The sequence below is a fragment of the Nyctibius grandis genome, chromosome 9 (assembly GCF_013368605.1).
Source record: "Nyctibius grandis isolate bNycGra1 chromosome 9, bNycGra1.pri, whole genome shotgun sequence".
NCBI lineage: Eukaryota > Metazoa > Chordata > Aves > Nyctibiiformes > Nyctibiidae > Nyctibius > Nyctibius grandis.
The window spans coordinates 10,227,821-10,240,690 of record NC_090666.1 but is presented as its reverse complement, the minus strand read 5'-3'; the positions used below and the strand labels follow the sequence as shown (position 1 = coordinate 10,240,690).

At 41.3% G+C, this 12,870-nt stretch overlaps 1 protein-coding gene across 5 annotated transcripts in view; it reads left to right on the top strand.

The window, feature by feature from the left end:
* Nucleotides 1-513: 513 nt before the first annotated feature.
* The window catches only part of PARD3B (par-3 family cell polarity regulator beta), a 429,076-nt gene continuing 416,719 nt past the window's right edge, over nt 514-12,870 (top strand). For all 5 annotated transcript variants that reach the window (XR_011048762.1, XM_068407693.1, XM_068407691.1 and 2 more), the window contains exon 1: nt 514-685. Coding sequence is in view for 4 of the 5 variants with exons in the window: in XM_068407693.1 (XP_068263794.1) it covers nt 566-685 (120 nt within the window). In the remaining variant the exon portion in view is untranslated. The remainder of the gene's footprint in view (nt 686-12,870) is intronic.

Below are 12,870 nucleotides of genomic sequence, written 5' to 3'. Positions count from 1 at the left end.
TGCGTGGGTGCTGCCCTCTGCACAGTGCGGGGGCGCGGTGGGCACCTGCCCACAGCCTGCACGGGGAGGGTGCAGTTGCCCCGCTCTGCGCAGTGCGGGCTGTGCGGGGCAGCGTGTCCCACGGGGCCCGCGGCGGGCTGACCCACGGGGCGCCGAGGCCCCTTGAAGCCCGGCGCGGCACGGCCTGCCCTGCTCTGCCGTGCCCCGGGCGACCGGCGCCGCCGCCCCCGGCCGCCCCGCCGCGCCCCCCGCCGTACGGGGCCGCCCCGCCCGGCCCGGCCCGCGCCTTCCCCGGAGAGCCGGGCGGGGAGGGGCGGGCACAGCGGCCCGCCGCGGCGGAAGGAGGCCGCCGGCCGCGGCCTCGCTCCCGGCGCTGCCCGCGCGCGGTGAGGCGCAGCCCGCGCGGCTCCGCGCGCACCTGCCGGCCCGCCCCCGCGGGGCCGGGGACAGGCACCTGCCGGCGCCCCCGGGCCTTCCGCACCGGCGCCGCCCCCCCGGCCGGGCCGCGCCGCGCGGCGGCGGCGGGCGCCGTTTCTGGGTGGGCAGGGCATGGCGGTCCGCTGAGATGAAAGTGACCGTGTGCTTCGGGCGGACGGGGATCGTGGTGCCCTGCAAGGACGGGCAGCTCCGCGTGCGGGACCTGACCCAGCAGGCCCTGCAGCGCTACCGCAAGGCCCAGGAGAAGGTGAGGGCGCCTGCCCGCCCCGGGGGCCGGGCCGTGCGCGGAGCCGGCCTGAGGGGTAAGGGCGGCCGGGGGGGGGGGGCGGCGGGTGTCGGCCGGCGCGAGGGGTGGCCTGGGGGAAGGCCCGGGGCCGGGGTGAGGGGCGGCCGGGGGCTCGGTTAGCGGCCGGCGGCAGGGCTGGGCTGGGCTGGAGGGGGCGCCGGCCGCGCTGAGGGGTGGGCTGCCGGGCCCCGCGGCCGTGGGGCCCACGGGGCACGGTCCTGGTGCGCCCGTCCTGCGTATCCCCCTGCCAGATACCCTGTGTGAGCAGCTGATGCTGGCGGGCTGAGAGCGCGGTCCGCTCTGTTAACAAGCTGGCATGGCTTATTCTGCATGTTTTAAGGTTTCTGATGTTATTGCTGTGTGTGTTGACTAACAAACTTGATACAGACACAAACAAAACTTATGTTATTACCATTAAAGCTTGTGTTTTCTGGCATCAGCTGCTCTGCGTGGTGCTATCTGCATGGGTAGATGACTTCCTTTACATGAAAGGAGCTCGAGTTTTTCTTACGTTGTACCTAATTGAGCATAAAGATACTTTTTTCTTTTTCCTCCAAGAGGCAGGTGCTGAAGGCTAATGGGATACTGTTTAATATTGATGAAAGGCCTAGTGTTGCAAATACTGCTTTGTGAAAGAGATTCCAGTCACAAGCCCTGAATTAAGGGCTTGCAGGATTGTCCATCCTTCTAAGATATCTGAATAAAAGTACAGCCAACAGCTTATGGAATCTGTTTTGTGCCCCGTGCTGGTTTCTTCTGTGCCCAGTCAGTTGATTGATATTCTGAGTGCAAAACTGGAAGTAAAATTCTTGTTCTTGCAGGCTTATTTTGAGAGAAACTTGCTACTGATAGGTTAAATCCAGAACAGCTGATACTGCTCTGTGGTAGAGATTATAGTGGTCACCACCTTAGTCTTTCTGAGCAAGTGTAGTGCTTTAACCTGCCTTAAGATACACAGAGCTTGACAAATATTTTGTATGAAAAATCTTTTTCCTAATGAATATTGTGTGTGTGTAATAACTGCAAAATGCTTATAGAATTCTTGGTGCTGTTACAGTCAACTGTCAGTGAGATCTTTTGCACTGAACTATGGTTCAGGCATGTGGTCTCTGTTCAAGAGTGGGGTTTATCAGAAACAGAATTACTTTCAGCTGAGTTGAACTGAGAAATTTAAAATTTGATTTCAGCTTTGATTTGTGCTTGTGGTGACATTGGAATTAGTCTCATGATGATGGCTGAAAGGTGGCCTATAAAGCTTTTGTATAAACTCTTCAAATGCCTTTCCTTCTCTTTTTTTTTTTTCGATTCCTTTAGAAAGGAGTAGAAGGGTCTCTGCATTTCTAGGTAAGGCCTTGGCTGTTCTAGAAGGCTCAATAAGCAATTTATAGGAGAGAAATTGCAACAACTTGAGAAAGGTTCAGATAAATGCCAGACATTTAAGATGTACTACAGTCCGATTAGGTTCTCATGATTTTGTACCCAATTTGCTAGTTAGGTAATATTTAAAGAAAATTATTTTTGTGCTAAGCAGTCATCTCCTACGGCCCCTTCAGTGTGAGGTCAAAATCATTCAGCCTTCTCTACAGGACAGCCAGAGGTCAGAGTTCACGTTTCTGACCTTGTTGTATTTCTTGCCTTTGCAAATAAAACTTTTTTTCTGGCTATTTCCGTATAGAAGTCCTGAGTTCCCTATTCTGCATTGTAGGCAGCCCAGTTTGTTCAAAAATTGCTGGTCACCTCGAGTAATGGTGATTCAGAGTTTGTATAGGGATGTATAAAGAGGCAGGGTGGAGGAAGCAACCTAAAGACCTGAAAAATACAGAACAGGTTTTCATTCAAGTCACTAAAGAAAGTTTTGTGACTTCTGCACCCTCTCTCCCCTCTGTTCACGGGAAATTTAAATGGTGCTCTTGCAGTGTTTTGAGTAGTTTTCAGTCTACATGGTTTGCAGTGGAACCAGCCAAAAACATAGATACATTTCCTCTTATCTTGTCAAGCATCAGTTGGAGTTAGTGCTCATTCCTGAAGAAGAATTTGGGGTTGGTAAGAAGATCGTACAGAAGTCACAACGATTAATTTTATTACCTTGTGGAGAGTTTTTGTCCAGCCTAACATGAATGGATTGGATGTTTTGCCATTTTCTTTCTATTGGCTCTTTCTAAAATTAACTTTCTCTACAAAAATGTAGAATCTTACAGAGAATGGGATTATCTCAAGGTAATCAGCAGCTAAAATCTGCTGTGAGGTGTGGGCACGTAAACAGGTTTATGTTAAAGATAACTGAAGATTTGTTTTTCTTTTCAAAATATTTAGAATGTTTGGAATACTTCCTGTGGCAGAATGCTGCTGTTTCTGTTGGCATGTTAAGTGTTCTTTATCTGATTTTTTTTTTTTTTCAGGTGTTAAAATCTTTTAAAAGAACAAAGTGGAAAAGGGTATTATTAAAGTGCCTAAAGTATTTAAAGGAGGAAGGAAAATTGATACAAGAGTATCTTTCATAGCTGTAGAATGGAAAATGAAAAAGGTAGCTAGGATACAAGCTTTGGGAAATTTTTTAGTTGTGATACTGTCAAATACCACAAAAATGTGTGTGAGAGGCTCTGTATTTACTCAGCACTTCTTTATACTTGTAATGAAGGGAAAGTTGATGCAGTAAGTGATCGAGTCTCTCATTTCTATGAGACTTTTTGTAAATAGCAGAACTCTGCAGGCAGTTGCTTATTGTAGCCTGCTTCATTTTCTTAGCAAGTTTGATGTGGTTTCTTGGCTGGGCTGTGTTGGCAAGGTTTGGTTGTGAAGGCTCAATTGCTCCGTTAACTAGAACAAAATACTGGATCATTGTTTCAGCTGAAAAATCAGACAGTGATTATTTTTTGGTGGTACTGAGATTAGCAGTGGGTTTTAGAGGTACTGTTGCAGTTCTGAGTGGGCAGATCTTGGCTGATTCACTGGAGGTTACAAGTAACTGTCTGGACTTATGAACTATCGTCCGTATTACGGTATCAACTAAGAGATTTCTGTGCTCTGGGATTTCATGGTGTGAATAGTCTTAGATGTTTAAGAACATTTTGTTGATTGGCTGCTTTGCGAGAATTGTAAATAAATTTTCAGGGAAGTGACTGTCGTCTCGGAAAGCAACTCGTGTCTCAGTGAAATGAAGCTTGGTGGGACTTTTTGTGACTCAGGGTTTGATTTTGTTGCTGCTTAGTAATGTGTGTGTTAAGGCTTCCCACTGACGGGTAGATACAGTAGGATTAATGATTCCTTATTGACAGCCCAGTCCCTTAGTATTTCTTGTAACTTGGTATTTTTGGTGCCTCGGGAAGCACTTGCATGTTATCTGTTGTATCTAGGATTCTTTGCTTGAATGAGAGCAGACGTACTGCAAAAAACTTGAGTTGCTGTGCCTGTTGCTGTGTTTGCTTCTCTGTGGCTGTAAGGCATAGCCCTTGGATGCAAGACAATGGTTTTCCAGTGAATTGTGAGAGACTTTTTGTTTGGTTTGTGGTGTGTTGTGTTGGTTTTTCCTGAGTGTGTGGATGAGAGAGGGAGAAAGAGGGGTTCTGGGTCAGCACTGAAGGGTTCCGTATGCTCTCGTGGTGTTGTCTGGGTCTGCTGGTCCCGTTGAAAGCAATTCCACAATCCCTATGGGGCTAAATGCATTCAAGCTAAAGGCACCATTGTGCTTATACTTCTCCGCTCTGAAATGTCGCTCTCCCCAGGTAGGAGGCAATACTTGAATTACCAGCTTTGTAGTGAAGCACTTGGTTCAGCTGGAGATGCTAGTTTGCCAACTCAAAGGCTTTTAATGCTGTTGGTACAGAAAGTGATGGACACCCAGTGAAATCCACAATGACTTTTCTTTAAGCTGCAGCGAAACTTTTCCCAGGAAAAAGTATAAAAACATCTTGCTGCTCCAGATGTTCTTTATCTCTCTGGAGGAGCCAGAGATGGGGAAGTGGTGTTTATCATCTGTGTATCAATTTACTCATGTTTGCATGGATGGCATTTACCTAGATGACTTCTTGAAGTGACTACTTTGGCTGTCTGAAGTCTTGTTCATAGAAGCCACTTGAATGGGTGGGACATGGAAGCCATGTAGCAAAATTAATAAGCACTGCAATTTGTCATTTAAATATCAGTTTAAAATTTATCATTTTAAGCAAAATTAAATTCTTGAGTGGCTCACTTTCACAGTCTTTGTAGGCCTCCCTTTGGGAATGCTGACAATCAGATATTGGTTGAACTGTCATACAGGGACTTGATCTCCAGTTGTTACGGGCATTAGAGCGTGTGTTTCCACTGATGAGAATGCTCAGAAGCCAGCCGTTGGTTCTGGAATGGTAACGGTAATTTTAACTGCCAGTCAGACTGAGTAGGAAGCAATAATACAGTGACAAAGTTGATTCAAGAACGGTGCATTTTTGATTAGAGCAAAAATAGGTGGTTGTTTGGGTTGTATTGGTGGTCTTCCCCAAATTAGATGCATTTAAAGAGCTAATGCTGCATATTCCTACTAATAAAATACTTTTCCCCTTTCTTTCTGTTCTTAGTTGCCCAACAATATGACAGTTAGTTTTCAGGGATTATGTATTGCTGTTGTAAATCAGCCAGCCAGCAGCAGGAGTACTGAATGTTCTTGTAGTTTCTCTAAAAACATTGGGGGTAGGGAAGATGACAATTTCTTTTGATTCCAAACTCTATGCTTACAAAAAATGTTTGCAAAAACATAACAGATTTTTCAGAAGTTGTATGTGGAAAGTTTTGAAAGAAATCCTTTGTTATGAACATTTTTCTGGTTTTGTGCAAATCTTAAGTGTTTAGTCCTTTATAAAGGCAGAGTAATACAGTTGTATCTGTGCGGCACTTTTGTCTTGGATCTGGTCTCTAGTTTTTGGTTTTGTTTTTTTTTTTCTATCCCAGTTTGTCTTAGTTTGTTTTATTTTATGCTCTAATAGGGATGGGGTTAATCTATAATCTTTGTTTTACCAAAACAATTCTAAGCTCTGTTTTTAAGTACTTTTTTGCTAGGAAATGTTTTAACTATTCATTGCCGTATTTGTCTTAGTATTGCTCAATCAGCTACAGTATGTTAATGAGCTTTTACATTGTCTTGGAAACTGATATATTTGAATGAACAGCTTAATTATCACTTCTGCATTCAGCCTTCAGGTTTGTCCACTATGATATCATATTAAAAAAAGGAGAATATAACTTGATACGCTGCTTTTCCATTACTGTTGTATGAGTTTGTGGGTAACGGACTCATATATAGGAAGACAGGCTGTGTAAGTACGGGGAGTAATGAAAAGAGAAGAAGACATTTATAAGATTCTATATAAACCAAACTCTGTTATTGACTTAGGAACACTGGTGGTGATATTTCATTGAGATTGGAAATAGCTTTCAAGTGGCAGAATTGTGGGTCTCTTAAAGAATTTTCAGGATCACTTTTACAGTGTTCCTGAAAAACTGAGAGTTAAAAAGTGCCTGCCTTTTTATCACTTTTGCATAAAATGTCTGCTGCTGTGCTGCATCGTAGCCACTAGTGTTGGTGTAATGAGATTTCGGTTGATTTCCAGTCTCCTTTTTTCTTTCTAACAGGTGTTTATAGTCCATACAGAAAAACTGCCATTGGACTTTGACTAAATCAAAGTCAGACTTGTCATACAAAATGTCTTATAGGACATTATGTACTTATGTAACCTGAAAAAGAAATTTTTGGATCCCTTTGTTCATTTTAAGAAGTAGGCTACTGCCAGTAACTTCGGCTTTTGGCTGAATATTAAGTTAACTGATGCTAATGTGTTTCAAGGCAGCTCAGTTGAAGGGTAGAGCTGCATAAAACTGGTGGAAATTCAGTCAGTAAAATGAGAATAACTCATCCTTGAAATACTGCAAGTCAGACTTCAGTGAACGTGATAATACAGAGTTTTTATTTTTGTCTCCCAGATCACATTTGTCAGGTTGTGAGTACTATTCAGTTGTTATCACTTGAGAGACAGCAAGGATTTTGTAATAACTGAGTGTTAAAACAGTCATAGAACGAAACCATTGAGGAGCAATACCGAGTTCTAAGTAGCGACTGCTTTATATGGTTCTTTGACCAGTTGAAGGTGAACTCTGAGTAGTCTTGTATGAATTTGTGAAGAAGGAATTTAAACCCTAAATGGTACTTTTTGTGTAGTTATTTCCAACTTGGGAAGCACCATGTAGCATGGTAGTCTTAGTGTTAAAAAAAAGAAAATCCTTCTGGCATAGAATGGAACCAGGAGGTGCTTTTGTTTGCTGCATAAAATGCAGCTTTAGTATTTTTTTTTCATAAGTGTGTGAAAATGGAGGGTTGTTTTCTATTGGTATCTTCTTAAAAACTTAATGTTTTTGTTTTTAACAGATACAGTTATTACAACCTAATGGTTCATGTTATGTGACTATGCTTTCCTCCTTACTTGTTCAGTATGATAGGTCAGTTGAATCGCACCATACTGTGCAGTCTCTCGCATCCTGCTACTGAAGCAGCAGATTTCATCCCCCATTGAGCAGAACATTCTTTAGGCTTTCCTAATGATGCTAATGTCATAACTGCAGCTTTCCTAGGCATGAAGACCTAGTGCTTCATTATTGAAATCTCCCTCTAGCCCCCTATTAAGATGCCTGTGTTTCATCCTTAATGAATATGACAGCACTAAAGGTCTTGAGCAATTAGTATCGTTGAAAACAGATTCTGCATTGTATTTTTATATTTCATTCTTGAGTCTTGCTTATGCATAAAGCTACACCCATTTCATGTCAGGGAACTGACTAAATAGAAATGATGGGCTCATGTGAACAACTTGTTGATAGAAATGGACTTCTAAATTCCACTGACCAGATAGTGCCCTAGATATGTTGTAAACTGAGAAAGCTGCTTCATATAAAAAATTTAGAAAATCAGCAGGTTACAAAACTTTTGGGGAAAAAAGTCTATGCAGTACTTGCATAGTATCTTCCTTAATAAGAGCATTTCTGTTCCCCTCAGGTTATATGTTGTTGTGGTAGTTCTGTAAGTCTTATCATCAGTACTTTATTTCTTACATAGGATTACTTCAATAACTTCTTTGTAAAGAAAATTTTGTATGATAAGAAATTACTGATTGCCCTGGATAGGACTTTTTTTGGACGGTTACCCTCACTTTAAAGAGGAAATATGTAAGACTTGATTCTGTCAATGTGTTTTCCTTATGCCTAGTGATTGTGCTGTAGACACCTCTATTAAGTGAACTGTTTTATTGTCATCAAAATCTGTCTTACTTTCCAGTGTAAACCTGTAATTTTTATACCACCAGTCCATCCATTCAGAACTGATGGCTTTGCTTTGTTGTGCCAGCTGCCATCGCACTATTCCAGTGCTTAGATTTGCTCTTGGGAATGCTCCTGAATTGGGAGGTTTGGACAAGTTAACTTGTTGGTTTCATGAGGATGCACTGGCAGCATTTATTGCCACAGTGAGACTCCTTCAATGCTTTTCTTTATTGGTTATTACATGTATGAAAAAGAAAACTGCAGAATGCTTGAATGAACATGCTTCTTACAGCTGGTGATAAGGCTACCATTTGTATGAATGGTAGATAGGGAGGAAGATGAATGATTGTAGTCTGACAAAGGCTGATGTTTGGAATCACAGAATTCAGTCTAATGGGTAGAGACTAACAGCTGGCTCTGTTTGGGTTTTTTATTGTTTTCTGGCTAGGGATTTGACTTCAAAGATGAGGCTTCATTGAGCCAAATGGTTTTGCAGTACAGCTTATCTGATAGAATGTTTTCCAGATTCCCAACAAAATACTAGCTACTGATGAATCTTAACATGCACCCTCCCTATAATTTTCCTTTACAAAAATGCAGTAATTTCTCAAGCAGTAGAAGAAAATGGAGTGCTTAGACTAAAGGAGAATTTGATACAATCCAAAGAAGCTCTGAGACCTGCATTCCTGGAAAATTGCGTGGCTTTATTTTTTTTTCTTTGACTAATCAGCTGCTCTGTTTATCTCTCTTCCCTAAAACCTTAGAAGGCCTTCAGACTGTTATAGAAGATACTATCTCATTCTCATCAGTCCACCAACAGCTGAGCTGATCTTTATTGGCCAACCTGAATATCTAAGTTATAGATTTTCTGGGAGGAGAAAAACTTACTTTATATATCTTTCTCCTGTTTCTTTTAAACAACTGAGAGTGGTTCCAGCTCCGAAGAGATCAGAATCCAGCATGTGTCTATTTGGACCTTTGAAGGAGAGGCAAGTCATAAATCCTGATGGGTTAATCCCTTGTATGTGGTGGTTTTGTCCTGTGTCCAAACTCTGAAATGGATCTTGAGTATCCTACAGTTGAGGATTATTTCTTTTAATTTGGGCATGGATTTATGCCTTCCTATTACCTGTGAAAGGTGGTAGTAAAGTAGTTAATGTTTTCACATATCCCTGAAAGCTGCCATTACAAGGTTCTGTCCTTCCAGTAAGTAGATGGGTGATCTTCAGCTGCTAAGGAAGGTGACTGGTTCAAAAGATGCATGTACCTGCTCTGAAACTGTTCTCTTGGCTGGTGTGCCTGTGGGGCAGGCAGACTTAAATGCATCTTTATAAATTTTGGTGATTCCATATAGAGGTAGCTCCTTATTTAGAAGTTTTGAGGGCATTTAGTCTTTCCTGGACTTTTTTTTCAGTCTTGCGGTACTGAATGTCATTAATGGTGATAAGGCCAGAATTTCATGTAGAGGGTTTGGGATATAATTCTACCATTTTTCTATGTTTTAAGGAGTCTTGACTGCTACTGAATGTAGGTACCATTCACTTCAGTTCCTATAGGTCAGGCATTTTGTTGTTGAATGCAGTTCTTAGTGGCCTGCCGTGACCTTTGCCTAAACTGTGATAATCTTTTTAATAATCTCCTGTGATACTCATTTGGCGATGAATTTGTTGGATAGTATTTTGAGTGTTACGAAGCTTTCCACTAACATTCTCTGCTTGCCAACTTTTGCAATTTCTGAGCACAAGCCAGAAAGCGAAACCAGACTGCAAACTTAAGGCTTAAGACTTTGTTGTTAGTGAAAGTGTTGGCTGTAGACTGATTTGGATACAGACCTTTTACAGAGTTTTATGAATAAGGAAGATAGTATGTGACCTGGAACTCTACTTAACTCACTTCTTCCTCCATAGCTTGTCAGAATTGCACGTGCTGTCTAATCCTGCAACTCCTGCCTAGAGGTCAGTTGCAGAATGTCTTTCCTGTGGGTCCCTGGTTGAGCAGCTATTGAAATTCTCATTCTGCCAGCTGCAACCTTTTCTATAAGGCTTTATTGACTAGTTCAGTGAGGATTTTGATGGAGGATTCGCGTCTCAGAATTTTGTTGGATTTATTCTAAATGCTGAACACCACAAAGGTAGGACAGAAATACAGTGGTGCAGAAGTAGGGGAAGCAATAAACAAGGCTACTTGTGACAGCGTCTGTAGCTTTTCTAAAAGTAGAAGTAATTTGGGGTTCTACAAATATGATCAAGGTGAGGTTGCTGTTTTGCAGAAGTGTAAGCCTTAATCATACCTTTTCCCTTTCACGGGTAGTAAGGCCTATGCAGTTGTGTAATGAAAACTGTTCCTCAGTCTATCCATGACAAAACCAAGTGGGTAGCTTCCTCTGTTGATCTGCTAGCTTGTCATACTTTGTCATCAGTAAATTAGGTGATGATACTGCATCTCATCTGTACATTTTCTAACTGAAACAATCTTCTGCTTTTAAAATAAATAATCTTGATGTCTTCCATTCACTACTTAAGAACTTCTTTAAAGAAATAATTTATTATGTTACTTTTCACTTGAACTGTGAGTTAGTCTACATGAAAGCCTGTACAGAAACCAGAAGTAATACAGGAAGTTTTTTTGTCCAGTAAAGACTCCAGAGGTCTTGCATTAGGAAAAAAAAAAAAAATCAGTATTTGTTAAGCTTGCAGGAAAAAAATGAGGCAGATACATTATTGCATCAATCAAATGTCTATATATAGTGAACTCTATGAAAATGCAGTTTACCTCCAATCCCGCATTCCTTCCCCTCACGTTGAGTTAAAAAGCTGTTAGCTATAACAGTGATTTTGTTAAGGTATAATGTTTTTTTCTAATAAATAAAATAATTGTCTACAGTAATGGATTGTCAGCAACCTATTGGATTATTTTTACAAGCTGGTTTATTTCATACTGAGTAAGGACTTCTAAATTTGAGGAAATACCTGGTCTGCTCTAGTATGCCAAAGATGTGGCATACTTTGCTTTGACTCATTGACTTCAATTATATTTTCTTTAGGTTGCTCATTCTACTGAGATTTTCTGTAGAAGTTGCCTTTGTCTTTTCCTCTAGGTTGTCCCCCTTCTCTCCCTTTGCATTCTGAGGGATAGGTTATAACAGTATACTAATACTAAATTTACTTTATTGGCATGTTTTTCAGAAGTCTGTTTCTAGCAATTGCCTTATTTAACATATATGGCATATGTTTTTTTAGCTGATGTTGGAAATTTGGCTGTCATCTTCTGCTTCTGGAACCTCAACGTGTTCTTTGTATGCCCAAAGAAAAGAAGACTGGAAAGGAGATTGCTCCCTTGAATTGAACCTTCCTGTGTCTTGTGTGGGGTAGAAAGACTTGCTGATATTTTTCAAGGACTGAGGGGAGTTAACATGCTCAGCTCCCACAGAATTAGGCTTGTTTGAAAAACCTAGCTGCTGCCAATTCACAATTAATTTTCCCCTGCTGGCTGTAAGGAGTGTATTCTGAACAACTGTTTCAGGAGTTCCTGGCATTGTAAACTACAAAAAGAAAACTCCCTGAAGAACTGGAAACCTGAAATAGTGGTGTTGGGCAATAAAAAGGAGAAGGTTCATTGACATTTTGACATTGTGCATAGAGAAAGACCAATGTTTGCATAGTAGTAGTTATGATGCAGGCTGTGTTTAGACTGCTTTGAAAAAGGAAGCTAGATTTTTTTTTGGGGGGGGGGGAAAAGTAGATGTTTGTGCGGGGAAAAAAAATATAATCTCACATTAGGGTCTGTCCTGTCAATGATAAATGATAACTCCTCTATGTTAGGCAAGAAGATTAACACTCGAAAATCCAGAGAATTCTTCTGTTTTAATGTTTCAGGAACAGTTACTTGGATAGCTCTCATTCAGCTGCTGACTGATGGGAGATACTAACTTTACCTGAAAAACCCTCATAGAAACCACTCCACTGGCTTTACAAATAGCAAAATTAAGAATTAATTTTTACTTGAAATACTCAACATAACTCAGAAATGCTTGAAAGAACACTCATGGCCTGTGCATTTTGAATATATTACTTCTGAGAGGTTTTTTCCTCCTTATGATTACTATTGTATTCAATCCACTTATTTTTCAAAACTGTCAATAGAACAAAATTGCTCTAAACTCTTATCCTTTTCACATGCTTTCACTTGAAGTAAGGTGGATCAGATGGGAGTATGCCAGTGTTGACCCCTTAATCCCTGAGTCTGCAAAAATGTTGGTTTAGGCCATCTTCAATTTAAATTAGATATTGTGTGTTGGGGGGGAGTAATTGCAGCAAGTCAGGAACTGAAAGGAGTAGATGGTTTGCTTTTGTACATGCAGTGTGCTTTTTCTTAGTAGACCTTTCATGTAGCATTAAAAATGTAGTGCTAAAGTTGAACTGTGTCATCCTTCTCCTCACTGTCCTCATCCCAGGTCTCTGATAGCTGTACTTGCAATGTGGCTTTTGTGTTTGTTTTTCTGCAGGAATGTTCGCTACCATTTAACTCTGAATAGAGGCTGAATACCCACTTTGGTTGTGTTTTTTTATGTATCATGAAATTTGCAGTTATGTATGTTGCCATCATATTCTTTCTTGTCTGGAAGAGCAAAATATATATTCATTGCTATCATCATTTTATTAAATAAGCCATATTGAAAGACACTAGGACAACACTAGGTACGTCTTTTTCGGCAACTTCGGTTGTTTCAAATGTAACATAAATCTGGCAGTATACACACATTGTCTTGGTATGACACAACTGTCTTTTGAATTCAACGAAAGTGGAGTCTGGCTTATTGTTCATACTGCAGTTCATTAATGGCTGTAGATGTGAAATGAGCATCT